Here is a 23,786-nt window from a genome sequence, read left to right as displayed (position 1 = left end):
CACCAGTGGCACCAGTGGGACCTGGGAGGAGCAGGGAGGGTTTGTGGCAGTGAGTGCTGGGAGCCACAGCCTCTCTGTTTTGCTGTTATTATCCCCTCTCTGCCCTGGCCCCTTGGAAAAGCCCTTTTCTTTGGATAATTGGTTTTGTTCTCCCTGGAAGCTCTGCCCTGGGACCCACTGTTGGTGACACCCCCATACTTTGGCTTGTGATGAGCTGAGGAAAATGCACCCCTAATGGAGCTCATCTGGAAAGTCCCTGAGCTTTTTGCTGCTCCCAAGCAGGGTGTTCAGCAGTGACACAAGGTCTAATAGGCTTCTGCTGTTTCCTTTGACTCAGAAAATGGCTATTGCAGCTGCTAGTGCTCTGTCTTCAAACAAACTCCCTTTCTTGCTAGATACTAAAGAATAAATGGTATTTGCTTGGCTCTGGGATGCTCTTAGAAAACAACTGTCAGCTCAGGCAGTGTCTCTGGCCATGCTGCCATTGCACTGACCTCTGTCCAGTTAAAGCTGGGCTGGTTGTTCCCTCCTGATCCTCCAGCCCTGCCCTCGAGCAGCAGCCGCCCTTGGGAGTCTCCTCACTGCTTGACTCCCCCTTGGGGAAAGGAGGGGAGAGGTTTCCCTTCCCCTCTGCCCCAAGAGACAAGCTCTGAGCAAGCCACAAGTGCAGCAGTGACAGAGCCAGTGTCTGTGTGGTGGCACAGGGAACAAGTGGCACCACTCTGGAGGGGCAGCAAACAGCTTTGGCCACGTTTTACAGCGTGATGTTGGTCACATTTCTGCTCCATGAAAGGTGAATGGACAGAGGAACAGACCCAAAACAGACACAAACCCTACTAGAAAATTCCATAATGAGGTGCTGGGCCCATGGCATTACACCTGACAAATTCACCAGAAAAGATCCAAAGGAATAAACCAACTCCAGATAATTCCAGGGCATGAGAATATGTTCAGTATCACCCTAAACTTGATGAGATTAATTTTCCTAACAGCTTGTTTAAAAAAAAAAAAAAAAAGTGGGTTATGTGATTAAAAGAAATAAACCCCTCTCCAATGCCCTATTGTGTGACCAGCAAAAACTGCCTTTCTAGGTACTCACCTACCTGGATGTCAGCATTTCCCAGAGGTTTTCGTGCCTCCAGCCCTTTTCTTTGGCTGTAGAATCACAAGCAGGCTCTTGGGCAGTGATTTTTGCAAAACAGCAGGCTTAGATATAGATTTCTGGATTCAAATATTGCCAGCACTTGCCTACAAAGCACAGGGCACAAATCCACAGTGTATAAACCAGAGTAATGGAAAAGCCAGGCTGTTAATCTTCATAATGTGCCTCTCAGTGGGGATTTCACTTGAATGCTATTTGCATTAAATATGATACTGAGTGGTGGATATGCAGTATAAATAAATTAAAGGCCATATTTAAGTCAAACCCTGTGCCCCTGTTGACTGCAGCCCCAAGTGTGAGAGCTGCTAGCAGTGGGCAGTGCAGTTCTGTTCCTCTGCACGACCTGCGGAAGGAAAAAGTGATGGCAAGTTCCATCACTGATGCCCTGAAAAACTATCTTTTTTTTGAGAAAATGAACCTGTTTTGTGAGGTTAAGGGTGGCAACCCAAGCTCTCTGAGTGCTGGAAGTATTGTGGACAGTTTTGCTTCCTTCTCCCATCCCCACACTCTGGATTTTCTCCATAAAGGCTGAGCTGGCAGGAGCCTGTGCTGGAGCCTCCCCTTGGGCTGCTGGGGATGGGAGCAAAGAAAATTCAATTAGACTTTCAAGGGAGGAAAAAAGGACTTATCCCAAAGGAGAAGTGAACTTCTTGGTTACTTTATTACTGCTTTTCCTCAGTGGTTTTCTCTGCTGCAGCTCCTCTCAGCCTCATGGAGCCTCAGGTATTACAGGGTTTTTTCCTGGCATGGATTGATCTCCAGGCTGTGTTCAGAGTGCCAGGCTGGCCATGTGCCCAGCTCCTCTGGACTGCTGCACTCTGAGACACTTACTGATCAAATTCCTGCCCTTTCTTGTTTCCCTTTCAAGGGATTTTCTATCTTGCATTAGCCAGGAAACACCTGCAAGCTGTCAGAGAGACAAGCCTGAGGCAGAGTTTGCTCCTTGGCTTAGTAAGTGCAGTCTATTAAGTGTTTGGGGCATACACAGCTCCCCATCACTGTACCTTGAGGTCAAATAATCTCTTTATTAGTCTAAACTTATCCTTCTTCTGCCTACAGTGCTTTATCAAACTTGACACACTTGGATTTAAGGAACAAGTATGACAGTGTCACAAGCCCATGAGTGACAGCAATAAAAAATGAAACATGGGAAACTCAAAGGATTGAGTTTCTTTTTTTGAATTAAATGAGTATATTAAACTGTATAAATTACCCCCGTGGGGATTAAATGTAAGGTCTTTGCAGGAGGAATCAATAGTGATGCCAGTAATGAGTTAAACTTTCCCAGCAGCTGTGTGAGCTGCATTTTTATAAGATGGTTTTGAAAAAATCATTGAATAGGAGAGGAAAGTGGGTTAATTTCTTATTGAACATACTCAAATAGTTATGGACTTATTAAACAAATTCTCCAAGGGAACAAGGTGGTACGAAAGTCCTGCCACGTATTAAGAGCACATTTGCTCAGTTCAGCAGTGCAGACATCCTTTGTTCTTGATTAAGTTAAAATTAATAGGATGTGGCATTGCAATGACTATATTAATTAGCTCCTTGGAGTCCTGATCAAAAGTAGGGGTCTGCTGAGCCAGATGTCATCCTGCATCCCAGTGCTCGTGGCAGATCTGCAGCAGGTCCCTGCTCCCAGGTCTGGGTGAAGCTGGTAAGGTGATAAACCCCTTTTTTCAAGGTTAAAGGAGGAAGAAAATGGGATGGTTGAGGGGTGAGACTGCTCCTCTCCTGGCTGCCTGACACCTCCCAAAGCCCTGAGAGCAGACCAGGGCAGCAGGGAGCACCTCAGGCTGAGCCTGGCAGGAGGGGACCAGCAGCAGGGACCTGCCCAGGAGGAGAAGGCAGCAGGGACATCCATGGATGAGCCTTGGCAGCAAGGGCTGCTCCCCTGCAGGTGCCAACACAGCCATGGGCAGTGGCACCCAGCCCAGGGCACAGCCCTGGCACTGCTGCCCCTCCCTGATTTAGTGATTCTGAACATGCTTCCTGCTCTGTCCAGGATTCTTCACTTCAGAGCTACTCCCAGCTTTTTTATTAGCATTTTGCATAAAATAGGTGCTTTTTCTTTCCTTTCAAATATTAGGCCTTATGAAAGTTTACATTTTTTTCCTTGGGATTTTTTTTTTCCCATTTCTACAAGGAAAGTCTCCTCTCTTTGATTCCTGTCTTCAGCTGACAGTTGCCCCCAGCCCATGAGAGCACAAAAGCTTCAGAGAAACCTCACTGAACTTTTCCTCAAAGGAAAAGGTTCAGCTACAAAGACCTTGCCCATTGTATCCTCCTCTGCCTGGGAGAGGAAGAGTCCCCACGGAGCCGTGCCCAGCAGGGCACCCTGCACTGAGAATTACTGAAGTGGAAAAGCCACAGGAGATGAGGAGCAAGTCTCACATGCTGAAACCACCTGCAGGTGAGCAGCTCCTCCAGCCCAGCAGATGCATCCTCTCCAAAGGCTGAGGGTGAGAGTCACACAGCCCAGCCCTGTGCCACAGCATCCCTGTCCTGGCAGGAGCAGGGGTGGGGATGAGTTTCTGGTACCCCAAGCAGGGAGGAGGAGGATGGACCTCCACAGGCAAGGCACTGGAATAATGGGATACAAACTTGTCTCACTAATATTTTCCTCCCATACACAGAAAACAAGTGAATGCAGAAAAATACTGGGAATGAACTGTCAGCTCAGAAATGTGCTCCCCAGTCAGGGTTAGTACTCCACCATCACCACCTTTTCTAAATCCAAGCACTTTTTTTCCGAAGAAATCATTAGCTCAACTGATTTATCATCATCATCATTATATGTTTGGGGTTTTTTGAATCCCACACCTAAGAGACTTTGCAATTGGATAGAAGAAATGGTATCCATGGGGGAGATGTCCCTGGAGCATGATGAGTGAGCTGGGCATTGCAGGCACCTCCAGCTCCACACGGTGACAGTGGCCTGTCCTGGAGGGCAACCACACAGACTGGGCATGTAAAAACCCAGATTCATCTGCTTAATGTGGGGGAAAGGAGGGGTGTCAGCACTGGGATGATGGGTTTGGCATTTAATGCTCTCTGCTTTAAGGCTCAGCCTTCCCACCTTGCCCAGGACCCCACCACGTCCCCCAGCCCCTCCAGTCACCTTTGCTCACTCTCTGTCCCCTGGCCCTCAGCAAGGGGCAATTTCACAGCAGGGAAAAAGCCATGGGGACACCATGGAAGCCCAAATTCCCCACCCAGGCACCCCTGTGTCCCACAGGGGGATGCTGCACATCCTGCCTGCCTCAGGCAGGACACAGAAGCGTTTCTGAACGTCAGGAAGCAAAAAAAGCCATCTGTGAGTGTCGAGCAGATGCTGCACAGAGACGAGAGTGAAAGTCTTTAAGGGAAAGGAGGGGGGAAGCAGGGAGATGACAATTAAATAGCTGTTTTAAATTATCTGAAAGATTAAAGGCAGATGAAGGTTTTTGGATTTTTTTTTTTCCCTGGGACAAGCAAGTACGAGATTGCCTTCATGTCTTCTGCCTTCACAAGCTGCTGGTAAGAGGAAAACCTAAGAGCTAAATCGATCGGCCACATTTCCTCATTTTTTTATTATCTCTCCAGCTGACATCTTGGGAAGGGGGAGGGAAAAAGAAATCAAGTGAATTAAAATCAATTGGGGGGGAAAAAGAGAAGAAATTATGTAAGAACTGGCAAAACACAGCAGGCAAAGTGGTTATGTAAAGCAATGAACACAAGAGCTTATTTAAATTAGATCTAGCTGCGAGACAGAGCAGAGTGTAAACGGGCTGGGATTAGGCAGGCTGGGCTGTCGTGCATATGCTGAGTTAAAGCCCTGGGTTCCCTGAATAGCCCATGAAAAAAAGGCAGCTTTTAGGGATGCTCCCACCACAACAGATGGGATTGCTGCTGGGGTGGGGGTCCCTCTCCACCACTGTGGGGATGGATCCAGGCACATTTACACACCAAAATCTTCCCATGACCTGATGGGACACAGTCCTGCCACAAAAGTGCCATCAGAGGGGTGAGTGGCACCCAGGACTTCTCTGGTGTAGTGAGTGATTTAGAACAGCTCTGTTATTAAAAGCCACAGTAGGAGTTTGGCTGTGACTTAAGGAAGAGAAATCAACTTCAATTCCTCTATTCAATACCAGTATAAACACAGGATTCCTGGACTATTGACTAATCCTGGATAGGATTTGCCAGCAAACCTGGAGAGAATTCAGCCACTTGGTTTTATGGCTTGTTATTTTCACGTAATATGGAGAAATGCTTGTCATGTTTATTTACTTGGCATCACAGATCTGATGGTGGGCAGAGCCCTGCCTCCCACAGCCCCAGAGCAGTGAGCACAACCCACCACCCTGCCAAGGTGCTCCTCACCAGGGGAAGGTGTAAGGGAGTGTTTGCAGCACCATACATGGAGTTAATAACTCTGTGAGCCTCTCAGACAAATGGAAATCAAATAGATGACCTTGGAAGAGTGTGCAGAGAGCCTGGCAATGGATGTCAAGACTCCTGGTCCTTTCTTTCCATCCCCTTCACACCTGAGGCTCTTTGGCAGGTCCCTTCAAAGGCATTGCATGAAGAAATGCAGGCAGAAATAAAGATGAGGAGCCACTTGGGCAAACAGGTGTTTAGTGTGCAGAGTTATTTATTCTACAAATCATCCAAACTGTGAGCAGGCTTCATAAAACATGATAAACGAGGGCTCTGGAGGGATGGGTGAGCTGCAGCCACGCAGGCTGGGCTGAGCAGAGCAGATCCACAGCAGAACAGAGATCCTCCAAAAGGGTCAGGATGTCCAGAGGAGTTCCCCAAGTGCTGCCCCAACAAATGAGCAACTTGGAGCTGCTGGAGCTGTGGCAGTTTCTGCAGGAGCAGGGCCTGCTGCCATGTGTTTTAATAAATGGGATCACACCAGCTGTCTGTGCAAATCAAACATTAGCATGTGTCAGACACTCTCCAGGCACTTGCTGTGGCTTGGGGGACATTTTGCAGCAGAGCCATCCGAGCACAGGCTGTGCCACACCAGTGGGAAAACATCTTCCCCTGTGCATTTTGGGGGGCCAGGAGCTGCCCACACCCAGCTCCCCTTGCACGTGTGCCCAGCCCAGGCTCAGATGGAGTCCTGGGATTTTAGTTTGAGGAGCTCTGTGTGTGGGGACTGGCAGTGCACCAGGATTGGAGGTGTTTCCTTCAGGTTCTGCTGTGAACCTCTCCAGAAAACAGGTATGAAGGTAAGAAAGCAATAAGCAGGAAAATCAATTTGCACTGCATCTGGCCAGTAAAATTCAGAGCTTTTTGAAAATCAGGGCTCAGACTGTGCAATGTTAATGGCACACAGGGCTGCACATGGTAGATCAGGACCCTCAGTGGGATCCTGTTTTGAGGAAGCTGATTCCAGAGCCAGCCCTACAGGCACAGCCTCATCAGTGAACAAGGAAAACCTCTCATCCTACCCCAGAACTCTCTATCTACTGCTGCCACAATGGGGAGCTTTAAAACCTCCTCCAGCTGAAGCGCCATGAAAATATTAATTTACTTGTATGGCTTTAAGAGGTGTTTAATCTGTGTGGAAAAAGAACCTAAAGCAACAGTGCTTTTCAGGGGACGTCTGCCAGCTAAAGAGTTTACCAGACCTAAATAATGTGGCTATAATGGACTTACTCCGGGTACCAGATCCCACGTGGGTGCCAAAATCCAAAGCAGACATCCCTGACTAGCAGCATGAAAACTTGGCAATGGAAAATGTATAATAAACCAGATCCACAGGCTGATTACAGCAGCTGAAAGGACAGTGATGAGCAAAGCTGGGAAATAGTTCTAAGAATTCTATATTAGAGGCCACACAGGCCTAATGCCTCGATGGCAAGAGGTGAGATGTGCCTGGGGTAGGGATCGTGGGGACACACAGTGTCACCCTGCAGAATGTCTCACCTGCTGCTCCTCCTGATTATGTGCTGCCCTGAGCAATTAGTAATTGCTAGAAGAATATCAGTCATTGCCTCTTACAGTTGTTGTGGAGCTTAAGTGGTGCAAGAACCAAATTTCCTGAGTGTTCTTTGAATAATTACTTTATTATTATTATTATTCTTACTAGGAATCCTGATTGCTCACATTCAGTCTAATTCCACTCAGGAATGTCCATTAAAATTTGAATACTCAAAGCAAATGCAGAGGAACTTTTTCAAAATCAGAGATGTTAAATTACTACAATCAAATAGGCCCTTGCAACTCAGAATATTCTGTGATTCTGTGAAATACTTTTTCCAGGAAGCTTGTTCCAGTTCAGAGAGGATCATTCTCCTGTAATGATCCCAGCAAAACCATAGCTCACACTGGTCTCCGAGGATATAAATGGTTACAATGCCCTGTTCTGGGACAGAACTTGAACTTCTTTCAATCAGCCAACAAATAAAACCACTTGGAGAGCTAATGGCTTCCAAAAAAGAAAATGCCAGTTTGCTTTAGACAGTTTGCCAAACAGGAATAGGAGTGAAAGATGTTGAGTGATTTATTACAAGTGATTTGCCAGCTCGAGCAAGTGCATCACTGCTCTCCTTAATTTAAAGACAGAAAATGAATGCAAAGAGATGCAGAGATGCTCTAAAGCAGCTTGAACCCACTATGAAAGACCAGGGCTCCAGATTGCCACCCAGCAAGACCTCTGCACGTCACACTCCACATCAGCACTGCCCTTTCTCTCCCGGATCTTCCATCATTTGTCTTTTTTTAAACCTCTGCACAGCCCAGGCCGGCTCACACGCTGTGCCATGGTTTCCACTAACGCACTTCAAACCTGCCTTGCAGCTGCTTTGCTTATTCACTCCAGAGCCCTCCCGGCCCAGGGCCCTGCCTCACGTTGTGTGATGCTTCCCTGTGCTCAGAGGAATGGAGTGAAACCATGAAACAACCTTCCCGGCTTGGCAAAGCCACTTCTGCAGCCAGATCCCTGAGAAGGAACAGATTGGCACAGTTTGGGATTTGGTTCTTCCTTCTCCCCCAACAGCTGCCTCTTTCTTTTAACTTTTAAATTAATCCACTAGTTAATTAAATATATATATATATATGAGGAAAGCCCACAGGTGAACTTCACATACACATAATATATTCATGTTTCCTACTCCTGACTTGGCTAATGGAATTGAATCATTGCAAGGCTGTAAGGTATACTGAGAATTGTTTAAAGTGTAATCTCCAAAGATATGGCTAGGAAATAATCCTCTGGTTTTAGCCCTACCATGGTAACAACGAGCATCAGTTTAATCCTAGAAGGAAGATGAGTGGAAATAATGCATTTCAGTCCCATTGTTCTCAAATCAGATGGCTCAGTCTCCTCAGAGAGCAGAGAATTTGGGTTAAGTACACTGGGCTGCCGCTGACAAAACCTTCCAGGCATCTACAGGAGAAATGCAGCCCTCACCACCTCAGATGAAAGTTAGGGATCATGATAAAATGCAGAGGAAATCCAGGGTTTCTATCAGGGCTTGATTTTGGTTTACTTCAACAGTACAGAGGGGAAACTGGGAGAGTTATGTCTAAACATTTACTGACTCTGGTCTTAAATCTAAATGCACATACCCTCACCTGCTTTTAGTGGGAAGGAATGGTTCTGATTCATTTCCATTTAGGTTCCCTCCCTTCAAGAGTGGGAACATCCCAGCGACTTCAGTACACATGCAGCTTTAAATTCCAACTGCCCGCCGATTAACCCCACCTGAAATTCATGTTCCAGATAAAAAATTGAGCAGCTATCACATGCAAGCCTGGCAGCCAAGGGGCTATGGAGATTGGTGTCTTGCTCTCTTCTGTCCCTCCTTCCGTGTCTCTTACATTTTTCAAGCTCAATGCTCCAGTAAACAAATCCCTCAACCCGCCAGAGCACTGGAGCACGGCAAGTGTTGATGCTGAAATCCGTTCCACGCATGGGCGTGTTGGATTTAGCACTGTGTGGAGAGCAGCAAAGCCGTGCTGAAGTCAGGAGGGGCTGCTAAAACCAGCTACGGATTTCTCCAAAACAGCAAAAATAGCAGCCTCCGGCTTCCACGATGCAGCTCCTTTTCAGAAGCCAATGCTACACCCTGCGTCCAAAACTTTCTGAAATTAGGAGCTGTCACTACACTGAAGAAAAGGGCTCTGGATCAACACAAAGAACGGGGAGAGGGGGGAGATGGTTTTATTCGCCCTGAACTTGCTGGCCGCTTTCCAGCAGAAGGGGGGGAGATGCAGAAAATGCAGAGGAAGGGTGGAGATTTGGGGGTTTCTGGCCACGACCGGCCACCAGGAGCTCCGGACCGGGACAAGGGGAAGCTCCGGGCACGGGAAGGGGCCGGACTGAGCACGGAGCAGGATTTTCCCCGGTGCAAGCTCTCTGCTCAGCGCGGCGGGGCAGGAGCGGGTGCGGGGAGGGGCGCAGCAGGAGGAGCCGAGACCCCCCCAAACCCCTCCCGAGAGCACCCCGGGCAGGGGCGTCCCCTCGGGGCTGCCCGGGACCCCGCTCCAGCCTCCCCTCCTGCCCCGCAAAGTTTGGCCAGCCGGCAGAGGAGGCGGACCCCCGGCCCTCACCTGGATGACCGTCTTGAGCGTGGAGGTGTCCACGATGGCGGTGCAGATGAGCGAGTCGGGGTCCCGGTCCTTGCCGTAGATCTGCCCCATGGTGAAGATCATGGGGATGGCGAGCAGGAAGGAGGCGATCCAGATGCAGCTGATGAACTTCTTGGTGCGGCTGCGGGACATGATGCTCTTGGCTTTGAAGGGGTGGCAGATGGCCATGTAGCGCTCCACGCTGAGGCTGGCGATGTTCAGTGCCGTGGCATAGGTGCAGGCGTCCCGGAGGAAGTAGTAGCCCTTGCAAACGGCCCCGCCGAAAGCCCAGGGGTGGTGGACCCAGATGAAGTTGTAGAGCTCGATGGGCATGCAGAGCAGGAAGATGAGGAGGTCGGAGAAGGCGAGGCTGGCCAGGTGGTAGTGCACGGTGCTCTGCAGGTTCTGCAGCGACTTCTTCCTCACCAGCGTGTACGCCGTGATGGAGTTGCCCACGGTGCCCACCAAGAACAGAGCCGAGTAGATGACGGTCACCATCACTTTGGAGTAGATGTCGGTGTTCACGTCCAGGTCCTCCTCGTCGGGCACTTTGGGGAGCAGGTCGGAGCGGTTGGTGGCGTTGGCGAAGCCGCTGGGCTGCGGCTGCAGCGGCCCGGCGGGCACGGCCGGGGCCGTGGCGTTCGGGTGCATCCCCGGCGCCGGGCAGCGCCGCCCGGAGCGGGACGCGGCCGGCTTTAAGGCGGCGGGAGGAGCCCGCGGTCCCGGGGCTGCCGCGCGTGTGCGAGTGCGAGACGCGCCCCCCGCTCCGAGCCAGCGGCCCCCGAGCCCTCCTCCCGCCGCTCCCCCGCTGATCGCTGTGCTGCGGGGGGCTGGACACGCACCGCACACTGAAATACACCGGGACACCGGGACAGGCACACCGGGACAGACACACACACCGGGACACCGGGACACCGACACACACCGGGACACTGAAATACACCGGGACACCGGGACAGACACACACACCGGGACAGACACACACACCGGGACACCGGGACAGACACACCGGGACAGACACACACACCGGGACACCGACACACACACTGAGACACCGGGACACCGGGACACACAGACACACACACCGGGACAGACACACACACACCAGGACACACAGGCACACACACCGGGACAGGCACACCGGGACAGACACACACCGGGACACCGGGACACACCGGGACACGGACACACACCGGCACACACACCGGGACAGGCACACACACCCGCACACACACACAGGCACACACACCGGCACACACACCGGTACACACCGGTACACACCCGCCCGCCCCTCCCCGCCGGTCACACAGAGCCCCCCGGTTTTGCAGCCCCCGCTCGGTCCCCAAGGCCCGGCCCGTGCAGGGAGGGGAAGGTCCCGGGCTGGGCTGCGCTGCCACTCCCCGGGGAGACCCCACATCCCTCTCTAAGGCACAGAGGCATGGCTGGAAGCTGGGGGCTGCTGAGGGGCTGTTCGTGGGGCTGAGCCCCCTCCTTCACCCCCTCAGGGTGAGGAGAGGCATCAGGGGTGCTCTGACACTCTTGTACATCTGCAGGTACTGCTGATTCCCAAACACGCACTCAGCTCCTGCTGCTGCTAGGATAAATTCATGTCAATGAAGGGGGAAACACAGCTATAAATACCTACCTGTGCCCTGACCTGCTAGGGCACCCTCAGTGCCACGGCACAGCTGCTTTGCTTTGGTCCCTATCAGTGACTTTTCCCTTAATATTTTCATGTTTGGGGATGTGGGTTCCTCTGTGAGCTTCCCTGTTGCAGGGACAGGGGCTGTGGGGTGTTGTGGTGATGTTGAAGGTGACAAATAGATCCTCCACAGGGAAAGGATGAGTGGTCTGTGGTGGGGTTACCCTTTCAGCCGCCCTGTAAAACTCTGGTGAGCTGTTTGTCCACTCAGTCACCTTTGAGAGAAAAACCTTTAAAAATGAAGAGAGGAGATGGAGGAAAATCCCACTCAGAGCATCACTGGTTTATCCAAAGACAGCCATAATTTTTCTTGTTCATTAGCAGATGCTGAGAGCCTTGTTTCCAACAGCCAGTGGGCTCTGTGTTCACCCAGGCTCTTACCTAGCTGATGAAAGATGTCTAATTCTTCAATCAATCAAATCATCTCTTGAATACAAGCAGCAGCTTTCCCCAGCCATCCACCAAGAGTCAATATTCCCCCCAGTTTTTCTCCTCTTACCTTAATCCAATAAGAACCCCATGGAAGACTAAACAAAATCAGATTTATTTAGTCATGTTATTCATACCAATTTGGAGAGAAATATTTTCCGGCACTCATCCCACTTTAGTTTAGAGAATGACTAATAATGTCTTAACACCAATGTTCCTTCCATTTAAGCTCCTCTATTATGAACTTTTTATTAGCTGAAAGGAGTTTGTCAGAGTTGCTGTTCCCAGCTGGTCTCCCCAATTGCTCCTGACCCTTGGATAGGGTTTGGGGATGGATCAAGGGTATTTATCCTGGAAAAGGAGAGTGGAACATGAGGTGAGTTGGTGGGGTGTACTGATGTCTGAAGGAGAGCTGCAGCTGGGATGCAAACCTCTCCTGGCTACCCACTGTCCCCAGCCCCCAAACCCCAGGGGGAGCTCAGAGCCCCATGACTGAGGCACAAACCCACAGTTATGGGCTAAAGCAGCTCTCCCACAGATGCAGAGAGCGAGTTCCTTTGGGATCTTTATCTGTAACGAAGAGTTATTGTCCCTTCTGGTGCTGTAACTTCATTTTGGCCTTGTGAAAAGCTGTTGCTATTCCCACAAACAAGATACCCATCTGCTGGTCTAATTTTGCAGTGTGGATCTGCACGTTTATATCAATAGCTGTCTGCAGAAATGCTCTGGTTTGGGTTTTGCTGCCTCATCTTTCCAGGCATGGCTGGCAAGGAGAGAATTGCCCCAGCAGCTCTTCCTGAGTGCTCCATGTGCTGCCTCCTCCACTTTCCCTCCATGCCAAGCACTGGCAGGGAATATCAAAAGATATAGTTTAAAAATAAATCTAATTGCCAACTGAAGTAGCAGGTACCTGGAAATAATGTGGCTGTTGAGCTACAATCAACACTTCAACAGGCTGGTGCAGTTTGTACCGGCCAAATCTCTCCTTTCCTGAAGTGCACGGGGAAGGTACTGCCCCAAAAGTTGGTAGGGACCACCCCAAAAATGGGCTGAGTGCTCCCATCAGGAAAGGCCTTAACAGTGCATTTCTACGAGCTAATTAATTTAGTAAATTCTAATGATTCCTTGTCAAACCTGCCTCAGCCACACGTGAAGGATTCTCATCTCTCTCGCAGCTCTGTTCCTCACAGACAGGGTGAGAGCACAGGGCTTGTCTTCTGGGATGCAGCCTTGCATTCCCCGGGCAGGGATCGACCTCTCCACCTTTCCAGAAAGTTTTTTGCCCAGGCAGGTTCTCCCTTCTGTCCTTACCTGGCTTTTACAGAGCTGGGCTGGTCCAGCCTGAGACCCTGCCAGCCCTGCTCTCCAAGCAGCCAGGGGCTGAGCCTGCCCAAGAAAGGCACCCACCCCACATCCACCCCTTTCCGGCCTCTCAGTGTAGCACCTCTTTTCTCTCCCTGCTGCCAGCACATGCCCTGGGGGATTTGTGAATTCCCTTTCTCCAAAATAATGACAAAAACATCTCTTCTCACCTTCACTCCTGCTCCCAGCAAGGTTTTAACCCACGTTCCCCTCCCAGCTTCCTTCTGGTGCTCCAAAGCCTCCACCATAAATCCCCACTGTTTGTTTCGGAACCAGCCGACCTTTTAGCTAATCTGGGCTCGTTTTAATATATTTTGTGTGTGTGTGTCTGCGGCTTAAAAAAGGAAAAGAATCATGGAAACTAAAAAATGCCTGATCTCAAATGTTACTGCAAGGCATTTACTTAAAATCTTGCAGGAAAATGTCACCCAAAGACCTCAGCTATTTAAACTGCCTGGACTTCTAGCCGAGGGTCCCACTGTGCCTCAGATGTGAAGCCTCACTCCCCTTTTATGGAGACTCAAGTATTTTTCATCTTTTCTTTTTCCAGGTGATTCCAGTCATTAGGAATTTTCATGCTAATCTTATTCCTGCCCATTTTCATGGGGCAGGATTTTTCTGAAGGGCACAAGAAGCAGCAAAGGGAAAGCTCTGCAAGAGGTTGGTGCTAAGAGACAGCATCAACCTTTCCCAATGGAGCACCCAGCCCCAAAGCCTTGTTAGAGCAGGTTTGTGAGGCAGGGGATGCTGGACTGATGGAAGCCTTTAAAATCCCTTCCCAGTGGGCTCGCTATAGACAGGCTCTGCCCTAAGAGCCAGGAGTGTCTAAGATGAGCTGGGAAGGTAAAATCCTGGAGTGTACAGGGATTTTTTTGGGGCATGCTGTGCCTGAGAAGTGAGGAAGTGGGGGAGAAAGGGGTGGTAGAAAAACAGACATCGATCAGCATTGTTGGTGGCAATATTGACTGGATCATTACTTACAGGCACTCCTACACTCAACTTATTGCAAAATAAAGTGTTGGTTTGGCTGAGCAATAAACAATATTTACTGCCTTTGGCTGAACAGTTTTTCAGAAGAGTATTTTAAATCAAACCAGTTGATACACAGGAAATTTATTGACTCTGGTTTTCACGGCAGATTCACCCGCTGAGGCTCTGCAGTGTGAGCACGTTGGTGTGTGGGTTGGCAAAGTGGACAGACATGCCCAGAGCAGAGCAGTGATCACACACCCCAGCATGTGTGTTCTTGGGCAGTTTAAAAAAGAAAAAGGCAGCCCAAAACCCAGAACACGCTGTGATGTGCATGGTGCTATTGGTACGAAAATCACTCAGAAGGAGAATCAGTCACTGGGAAGGAAGAACTGGGAAACAAGGTGTTGAGGCACCGTTTACAGGTCCTGTATTCTGTGTGTTACAGGGTCAAATCCAGTTTTTTACTCAGGCAAAACCCCTTCTAACTTCATGAATGTACTGCCTGACAGACTTGGTGGTATTTGTCTCACACATCAGAGAGTGCTGCATTAACTGGACACACACAGGAGATATCAACTGCTTTAGCTTAGAGATAAAGGAGTTTGGGGTCCCTTGGGCTGGTACTGCAACAAGCCCAAATCTGATTCCTCATGGCAATAAATGCATTTTGCCTTTATGTACGCAGTACAAGTGCTCACCACACAGAAGTCGTGCTGCACACAGGGTTTCTCTTTGGAAATCCTGGGGTTTCTTCCAAGAACAAATACCAAAAAAAGGGACAGAGGAGTCTAAATGGAAACTTTGCACTCGCAGTGGCTGGGACCCCGCATGGCAGCCCCAAGCACGGCACATGCAGATGGGCTGCTCCTCTGCTCCCCAGGGCTTTAATCTGCTTTTGCAGCCCTGGCAGCGGCTCTGCCAGCTGTGCTTCCAACAGCTCCACGCAGTGGTGCCGGCTCGGAGCACAGCCCTGCTGCCAGGAGCGCTCCAGCACAGTCCCTTCTCCTCACACCAGCATCTTTCAGGAGGTCTCAGAACTCAACTTGCAGATTAATCTCATTTTCTGAACCCTCCTCCAAAGAGTTGATGCTCCTTTCCAAAATTTCAGTGGGCCTGGCTGTTGTAAAGTGCAAAGGAAAAAGCAGCACAGCAAAACTCCCTGGCAGCCAAGCACTTTTTACTGTCTCTTCCCAGTGAGCTTCCCATGTGTTTGAAGTGCTCACAGATCCTGGTTAAAAGCCTTGGATTTCAGGAAGCACAAAGAGCACTGGCCATGCTTTGTGCTCTTTCCTGGTGTGAGCTTTTTTATTAAATGCTGGAAATGCCATGGGCTGGAAGAGCTTTTTCCTTGGCTCTATGTCACCAAACAGCAGGATGTGTTCAGACACCCTTCACCCTGGTCCCTGGCACCCAGAAAGTCCCTTTCCTTTTCCAGGGATCCCAGCACTGAGGAATGCAGCAGCCTCAGCACCAGAGGGTTCCCAGTGGAAACTTTCCTGGGACTCCCTACACTGGCTTTGACATTTCAAACTCAAAAACTTGGCACTTTGTGTCTTCCAAAGCATGCTGTGACCTGTGCAAGTGCTTATTATTGGTTCTCTGTAATCTGGCTCGTTCCTGCTATTCTTCCCTTTAAGAGCCCACATCCTCCTATTTTTTCCAAGCACTGACACCCTGAGCCTGGGCTGCTCCTGAGCCTGGGCTGCTCCTGCACCCAGTCTGGCACCGCTCTCCTGTGTGACCAGAGGGTGCTGGCACTGCTCTGCAGCCTCTCAGGGTATGACAAGGTCCCTCCTGATCATCACCAGGAGGAAGAACAAGAGGCTCTGTGAGGCTGCTGAGCTCCATCCCTGCCCTGGGCACAGCCTGAGCCCAGCCTGCACAAGCCCAGTTTCTGTCCTGTTTTCCTCACTGATGTCACTGCAGGACCTGCTGCTCGGATGACTCAGAGGAAGGGCTTGTTCCCACTCCTGTGGCCAGGAAACTGTCAGGATCACTCTGAGGGTTCGCCTGGGGTGCTTTGTTTCTGAGGCAGGTGCAGTCCTGCTGACCCCAGCTCCCAGCCTGTGCCCACCCTGGTGCCTCCCAGCCACATCTCACGCCTCAGGCTGGGCTGATTTCTGGCCACATTTACCCAGACAATTTCTCAGTTCAAGCATCTTGAACCAGAGAGGACAAAACCAGTATTAACCCTGTTAGAGTGAACAGAGAGTCCCTGGAGAGGGATTTTCTTTTCCTTCTTCTGATATGCCTCAGAGGTTCTTGCACCCAACCCAAGGGAAAAGGCTCCCATAATCAGGTAAAAGCCCAACTCCAGAGGCTCTATAATGCAGAACAGCCCTGGGACTGCTGTAAATTAAACAACCAAAGGATGCAAGAGATAAAGAAAAATATATTTTCAAAAAAAAATGGCCAGGGAAGTTAATTCCTTTCATCCTGTGTTAGAGAGGGAGCTCATTCAGTGCCTTTCAATGATAACTGGGGCTGCATTCAGTGCCTGACATATTTTTTCCCAGAAGTCTCATCAGAGGTGTTTGGGGAACTGCAGGTACTGAAGAAATGTGGGGAAAAAAATAAAAAAGAAAAAAAAAAAGAGCCCAGCTTCTGGGAAATAAATATTTGGTTGATTTAGTGAAAAGATGTTTACTGAGAAGGGGAACTCTCTGGACAATAGCTATCATTATAAAGATTCTCATAAATCACAGACAAACTGTTCTGACTCCAAGGGAAAATATTTCCAACTGTTTCACTGTTAAAAAACAAGTTGGATTTTTTCATCTCACAGAAAACAATGTCTGCTCTTGCACTATATTTTCATTTTTGATTCTAGAGACTTCCCTGCTCTGTTTCTTGTCTTGCCTAACCTGTGAATATCATTCCAAAGCCTTATGCCAAAGCAAAGGCGTGATCCTGTGGTGTTTTTGCTACAATTGGTGACTGGCTCCTCAGAAAACTCTGCTGAATCAGAATCATAGGATGGTTTGGGCTGGAAGGGACCTTAAAGGTTGTGTCCCACCCCTGCCATGGGCAGGGACACCTTCCACTGTCCCAGGCTGCTCAGAGCCCCTTCCAACCTGGCCTTGGACACTGCCAGGGATGCAGAGGCAGCCACACCTTCACTGTGCCGCCATCCCAGGGAAGAATTTCTTCCTAACATCTAATCTCTACATGTTCTCTGTCAGTTTGAAGCCATTCCCCCTCGGTCAGTCACCCCATGCCCCTGCACAGTTTCTCCCCATTTTTATTTAGCTCCCTCAGGCACTGGAAGGCCACAATTAGGTCACTCCAGAGCCTTCTCTTCCCCTAAGCCCAGGTTACAGCTTTTCTCTTTTGTTTACAAAGCCCATGTGTACAGATGTGGGAACCAAAACAAGTTCATTTTTAGTGCAGTACATGATTTTACAGCAAAACAGGAAAAGTTGCCCACCCAGCCTTGAATCCAGGCCTGAATGCCTGAGGAAAAAGAGTCAGGATAATGATTTGGGTAGAAGGGTGCATTCATACAAGAAATTGCTAAACATCAGCAAAGCCACGCTGGTGACAAGGATGTGAAATAGGTCAGAAAAATTAGATGGAGTCCTTCTTCCTCAGTAACGTCATCAAAGGAAGTCATATTTCACCAGGTGGCAAAGTGGAGTAACAATGACAGAAACTTCCCCAAAAGCAGCTGTGAGATGAGCTGGCAGGCAGCTGGACAGAGTTCAGTTAACAAAATTATTTCTTTAAACTACTTGATTCTCTAGAATTTGCTCTGATCCTTCAGCAAATTTTGCAGCCACGGGTCATCTTGGCTCTGATATTGTGTGAGGTTCTTTTCAAGCCCTTGTCTTACCTGGAGCTATGCTGCCAAATGAGCAGGTTGACCTCAGTGCAAGGAGAAATGTTCCTCTCCCACGGAGGCACAAGGAGACACAGAGCTATGAAATTCAAGAATTAAAAGCCAAAAGTCAAGCTGAAGTCAGGGTGGCAGGATCTGCCTGGATTTTGTTTGCATTAGTAATACTTTTAGAGGGCAGAAGTCCACAGGCAACATTTTCTGACACCTCTACAGCTTAATTTGCACAGCAAGGCCAATGCTTAGAAAATATTTTCCAATATTTGGGGACTATAACAATATGGGCCATATAAAAAAAAATGTGAGATTTTGACCATAAATACCAGGAGCTATTTTTAAAGATTTTTAGAGTTATTTTTAAAGCCTTGTGGAGCTCTTCACCTGTTGTCCCCAGACAAGCTTCTCTCGAGGGGTGTCTCATTTGAGTGTCTCCCTGGAGAAAGAGAGGCACCTGAGACACCCCAGTGGGTCATAACTGGGACAATAACAAATTAACAGCACTGAGGAGCCTCTGGAACCACTGGAAAACGAGCTGAGCAAGCAGCAAGTCCTAAATTCATCTTTGTGAGGACTGAGCTTCGGCTGCATTAGGAAGATGTGTAGCTCCCACCTCCCATCTGTACCTTAATGGAGATCTTCACTCCCCAGAAACCCCTCCAAGGAGCTCAGAAATACAGCCCTGTCCTCTGTGAGACTTTCTGCTTCCTTTGATAAGTATGCAAACACATTTTATTATGAGCCTGATATGCCAGCTAGAAGGAGAAATTGATAGTCTGCCATATAAAGAGATCTGAGATATGCTTGAAAAAGGGCAAACTTGCAAGAAATAAAATCCATCTTGTGTTGCAATATGAGGAGATCACTTTATCTGTTGGTCTTTTATTGGAATAAAAGGGCATGTGTAGGTATTGAATTAGCTGCGTGACATGTCACAGCCTGAGCTGGAGGTATAAAAAGAAAGATTTTGATCAAATGCACACTTGCTTCAAGATGTAAAAGGGATGATGTGAAGAAGCAATTTTGCAAATTTAAGCGAAATTGGTTTAGAGCAGATTTTGACAGCAAATAGAGACAGAAAATGTGACAATCTCACCCTCACCCACCAACCAAGCTACAGCAAACCCAACTGCAGGGTCTTGTCACAGCTGGTCCCCTCCCTCCTGCAGCCCACGATGGGAGCTGAGCCAGGGCACTCAGCACAGCACTCTGCTGGAGCCAGGGCAGCTCCCAGACCTTTGGCTGCCTCAGCCTCAAAGGAAGGGAGAGCTGGAGACAGGGATGACTCCTTGAGGGGTGACTCCTCATCCTCTTTGGTTTTTGAACCTGATCACAAGGATCTGGGAGAAGGTGATGCTCCTAACCCAGGAGAGGTGCAATAGTCTCATGTTCAGTTCCTGACAGGCTGAGTTTCTTCTTCAAGTGCTAAAAGACAAGGAGATAAGTCAAATTCATTTGTCTTTAGATTCTCAGTTTGCCTAATTGCAGACTTCCTCACAAGTGCCGTGCTCGTGGAGGACTCAGAAGACATGAAGCTATTTTTGCTCTTCATTTAACTCTTCTCAGCCATTAGCAACTGAGAAGTTGTGATTAGAGCTGCGAGTTCTCCTGTAAAACAGTTATCCAGTGAATCACTCTTCACTGACAGGGCTCTGCCCATCTTCCCATCAGCCTCACCAGGTGATAGCCTAGTATTATAACTCCTCCAGGAGACAGTGATTTCATGGAGAAAACACTTTTCTTCCTCTCCTGCCTGGTAGGGAGCTGCTCTGCTCAGCTCCATGGCAAACAGCAGCTGCTGCTGGAGGGGATCCTTGCAGCCAGGGTATCCTCAGCAGATCCTTCAACTGCTCACACACCAGAGAGCCACAGTCCTGCTGGCTCCAGGGAGCTGACAAAGATGGAAACAAATAAATGTCACCCCAAGTTCCTGGAGATCCACTGTCCAGGACGTGCAGGGGGATCTGAAGTCATGGTTCTGGTTTATGAAGAGCAGAAGTGCCCTTGCTTTAGCCACCTCCAGCTGCATCAAGAGGGCATTCTCCCCAGAAATGAGGGCTTCCCTCCAGTGTCTGTCCCCCATTCTCTGCTCAACTCAACGCGCAGCAGTGCAAATCAAAGCACAGCAATCTGCAGGGTCTCTCCTGTGCTGTGTTTCAGCAGCAGGAGGAAGCAGGAGCAGATCCAGATCTGCTGCAGCACCTTGTCCTGCTGTCCCAGGGGATGGGCTGGGCTCAGCAGGAGCACTGCCATTGATCATGGGCAGGTTGTGCTGGAGAGGAGCTGCAAGTGACAACAGTAATCATCATCATTCTCTTTGCTTTATTTGATCACACAGACAGAGCCCAAAATATGCCGATAATAACAGGAACACCCCGTGAGCACCTTTGATTTTCTCTTCATGAAATCACACGTTTCACTGTTGTTTCTGAAAAAACATTAGATGAGAATCATTACAAGGCAAATTAAGTTTGAATGTTGCCAGTTTGTGGAGAGAGGATGGAGACACAGCCTCGGTGAGCTCCTTTTCTGCCCAGAGTCTGGAATGAGTGGCAGAGCTCCACATGTGAGTCTGATCCTGCCTTCCTGACTGCCCAGACCTGCACCCAAATTCAGGAGTTTCTGACTTTTTCCACATTCCAGCTGACTAGGAGCTAAATAACATGCTGGGTCCAGATATCACCACCAATGTATTTTCATATTTCCGTTAAGATTGGTCTTGACGATCCTGGAGGTCTTTACCAACCTTAATGAGTCTGTGATTCCATGCCACCATCTAAATAAAATGGAATGGAGAAACAACAGGGCCAAAATCCACTCCCTCCCTCTAACTCGGTGCACTTGTGTCTTACTGTCTCAAGCTAATTATTACAGCTTGTGTTTATGTGGATCTTTTTGCCAACCTATAAAATAGCAGCAAATCCTCATGCTTGGTTTTGGCACTGAGCAAACTTCTGGTTCCTGCAGCCCATGGATTTGTCCTCCAGGATGTTGTGACAGTGAGGTTTGGTCCCAAATGGCTTAAAGGACATTAAGTGGTTTTCCCATTACTCCAGCAGCAAACTCCATTCACGGGTGTAATTTCTAACCTGGCACAGATGAATGAAATTAAATTTGTGTCATGATATCCAGAGAAATGCTTTTGTTTTGGAATAAATCAAGGAGGTGTCTGGTGGTGCACGTTGCAATGAACCTGCAGGAAACCTGCTGTTACTGCTCAGAGCTGCACTCCTGGAGCCAGGCTGAGCACCTGCAGTGCAATAAGGCAGATTTTGGATGCAGAACATGTGTAAACATTATCATAATGGGGCTTGGCCAGCACATGTGGATTTGAGCCCAGGAGAGGAGCAGCCTTCACTTTCCTTCCCCACTTCTGCCCACTGAGGATTTTCCTTGACAGAAAGAAGACAGAAATCCCGAGGTTTATAATCAATTCTGAGCGTGGGGTGCGAGGATGTTTGATGTTAAATGTTTAAATTAAACTCAGCAACTCCTGCTATTCAGGCAGAAACCCACTCCCTTGGGAGGCTTTCTCGTAGGTGTGTTTAATGGGACCAGCTCTGCAGCAGCCAAAATCAATGTTGAGTCTGCTACAACACAACCACGGGGCTGAAGCTGGAAAATGTTGGCTCATGGGTTTTGTTGTGGGCTCCCAGTTCAGCCTGTGATGAGGAGATGTGCATCCCAGAAACTCCAAGGCAGCTTCTGAGTTAAGGATTAAAATTTTCCAAAGTACTTTGCTATAATTGCACGCCTTTCCTTAAATTAAATGCTTGAATAATTCTAGAAATTGGCTTGAATTAGAAAATGCTTCACCTCTAACTATAATTTGCTAGGAAACAGGTAAAAAAAGGAAGAGCTCAAGCAAGAATAAGTAGCACAAGTATAAAGAGGTTTGGGAGAGAGGAATTAAGTGTGAATATGAATCAGCAATAACTTACATTTATGTTGCTGTCACAGAACCCTGAAAATAAAATCCAAGAACAAACGGGGATAAATATTAAACCAGCATTTATGTTCACTTTCATTTCAACAGTGCAAATACTTCAGCACATTAAAAAAGATTTAGATTTTCTAGATACTCAGAGGTTTTGTAGGCACTGTCAAATTTGATTCAAGTAGATGAAGAAGTCTGAATACTCTGTATAAACATGCAGCTTAGTAAGCCTTGTGCCCAGCCCAAAATGTAAGATATTTTTAATCAGCAGACTAGAAATGGGATCCATACAGCCTCCTCATGATTGCTCTGGAAATTTGGACACAAAAGAGAAGCTGCACAGGAGTGTGCAGGGGTTATAAGCTGTGCTGAAGCTGAGGTGGCAAAACACAGCCCTCCCCAGCTGAAAAAACACATTTTCCTTGCAGGATGCTGGAGAAGAGGAGCCAGGGACCAGCCAGGTCCAGCAAAGCCCTCACTCCAATCTGACACATTTCTGTGTGGAATCATTTGACAGCTCAAGTGTGACTGGGGCTGGAGGCTCAGCAGCGGCTAAGAGATTTGAGATGTTGAGGCTGCCCAGCTGGAGAGTGCTGGCTGCCCACGGGGGTCTCCTGACCTGTGCACTCCAGCCCTCAGGAGCTGCTCAGCTTTGTCCTGCCCTTCCCATGGCTGAGAGAGATGAAACCTCATGGGGGAGATACCGAGGGCAGGAGCAGGCATCACCTCCTCCCTGAGGCAGAAAGAGCCATGGACTGCTTGCAGTTTGAAAATGAGATAAATTTAACCAACTTTGCAGCACAAAAGGGGTCCTGAGGAGGCTGCAAGGTGCTGTGTGCTTGGGCAGCCTCAGCACAGGGAAAAATCCATGTCCACTGAGCCTTTGGCCACTGATTCAGGAGCTGGGAAGAAGTGACAGCATCAGGACTGACCAGGGAGTTGATTGATCATGGATGTTGATGCTCTTTAATTTTCAGACTTGTGAATGTGGTTGCAAACTTGGAACTTTGTTTGACTCACGACTAAAAGGAACATATGATTATTACAGCATTTGGACCCAAGAATCAGTAAAAAACAAAAGCAGCATATGAGGCAACATATGGTAAATATGTATTTAGAAGCACAGAAAGTAGACAAACTCATCTGGGTCAAGATTTAATCAGATAATGTTTGGTTTAGACTCAGCACTAATGCTGCTTTGGAAGCATATTACATTTGGAGTCAGTATTTAAAACTCTGTTACAGACAGATGAAAATAAAAACTAAGGGGGAGAAAAGAGTGGCAAATTCATAGCATGGCAAATTTATATTTCTTGGCAACCAGAAGATGAAGTCTAATTAATCCATACCCACCCACTTTCCTTACACGTCTGGTACAAAGGGCTAGCCTGGGTGTGTAATGCAGTTAATAACTCATTTCCTTTTGGTTTCTTCATCTTTATTTATTAATTCCCAAATTCCTGCTAGACCTACAAACACCATCTCAGACGCTGAAGAAGCTCCTGAAAGAAGAAAAAGGAAAGCTCTGATAATGCTGGAACTCCTTTGTGTTTTAATGAAAGTCCTGGTTCAAGAAGTCCTGCAGGTTTTTAGGCAAAGTATTTTCCCACCAAGTCAATGAGTCATAAAACTCAGTGAGTGCTGTCATGGCTTGAGGAAATCTTTTAAGAGCTCTGTAAAGCTCCTGAAAGAAGGAAAAGGAAAGCTCTGATAATGCTGGAATTCCTTTGTGTTTTAATGAAAGTCCTGGTTCAAGAAGTCCTGCAGGTTTTTAGGCAAAGTATTTTCCCACCAAGTCAATGAGTCATAAAACACAGTCAGT

The 23,786-nt window shown here is 48.3% G+C and overlaps 1 protein-coding gene across 3 annotated transcripts in view; it reads right to left on the bottom strand.

Annotated features, from left to right (window-relative positions):
• Window positions 1-10,461, bottom strand: part of NTSR1 (neurotensin receptor 1) — a 57,663-nt gene extending 47,202 nt beyond the window's left edge. For 2 of the 3 annotated variants that reach the window (XR_005628682.1, XM_039719382.1), the window contains exon 1: window positions 9,713-10,460. Coding sequence is in view for 1 of the 3 variants with exons in the window: in XM_039719382.1 (XP_039575316.1) it covers window positions 9,713-10,381 (669 nt within the window). In the remaining 2 variants the exon portion in view is untranslated. Of the gene's footprint in view, window positions 1-9,712 lie in introns of all 3 variants that reach the window. The other variant, XR_005628683.1, reaches the window with a different exon arrangement.
• Between the last annotated feature and the right edge of the window lie 13,325 nt (window positions 10,462-23,786).

The sequence above is a fragment of the Passer montanus genome, unplaced genomic scaffold, assembly GCF_014805655.1.
Source record: "Passer montanus isolate IOZ18808 unplaced genomic scaffold, ASM1480565v1 scaffold41, whole genome shotgun sequence".
In the NCBI taxonomy this organism is placed as follows: domain Eukaryota; kingdom Metazoa; phylum Chordata; class Aves; order Passeriformes; family Passeridae; genus Passer; species Passer montanus.
Note: the sequence above shows the minus strand (reverse complement) of the source record. Positions and strands in the feature narration are given on the sequence as shown.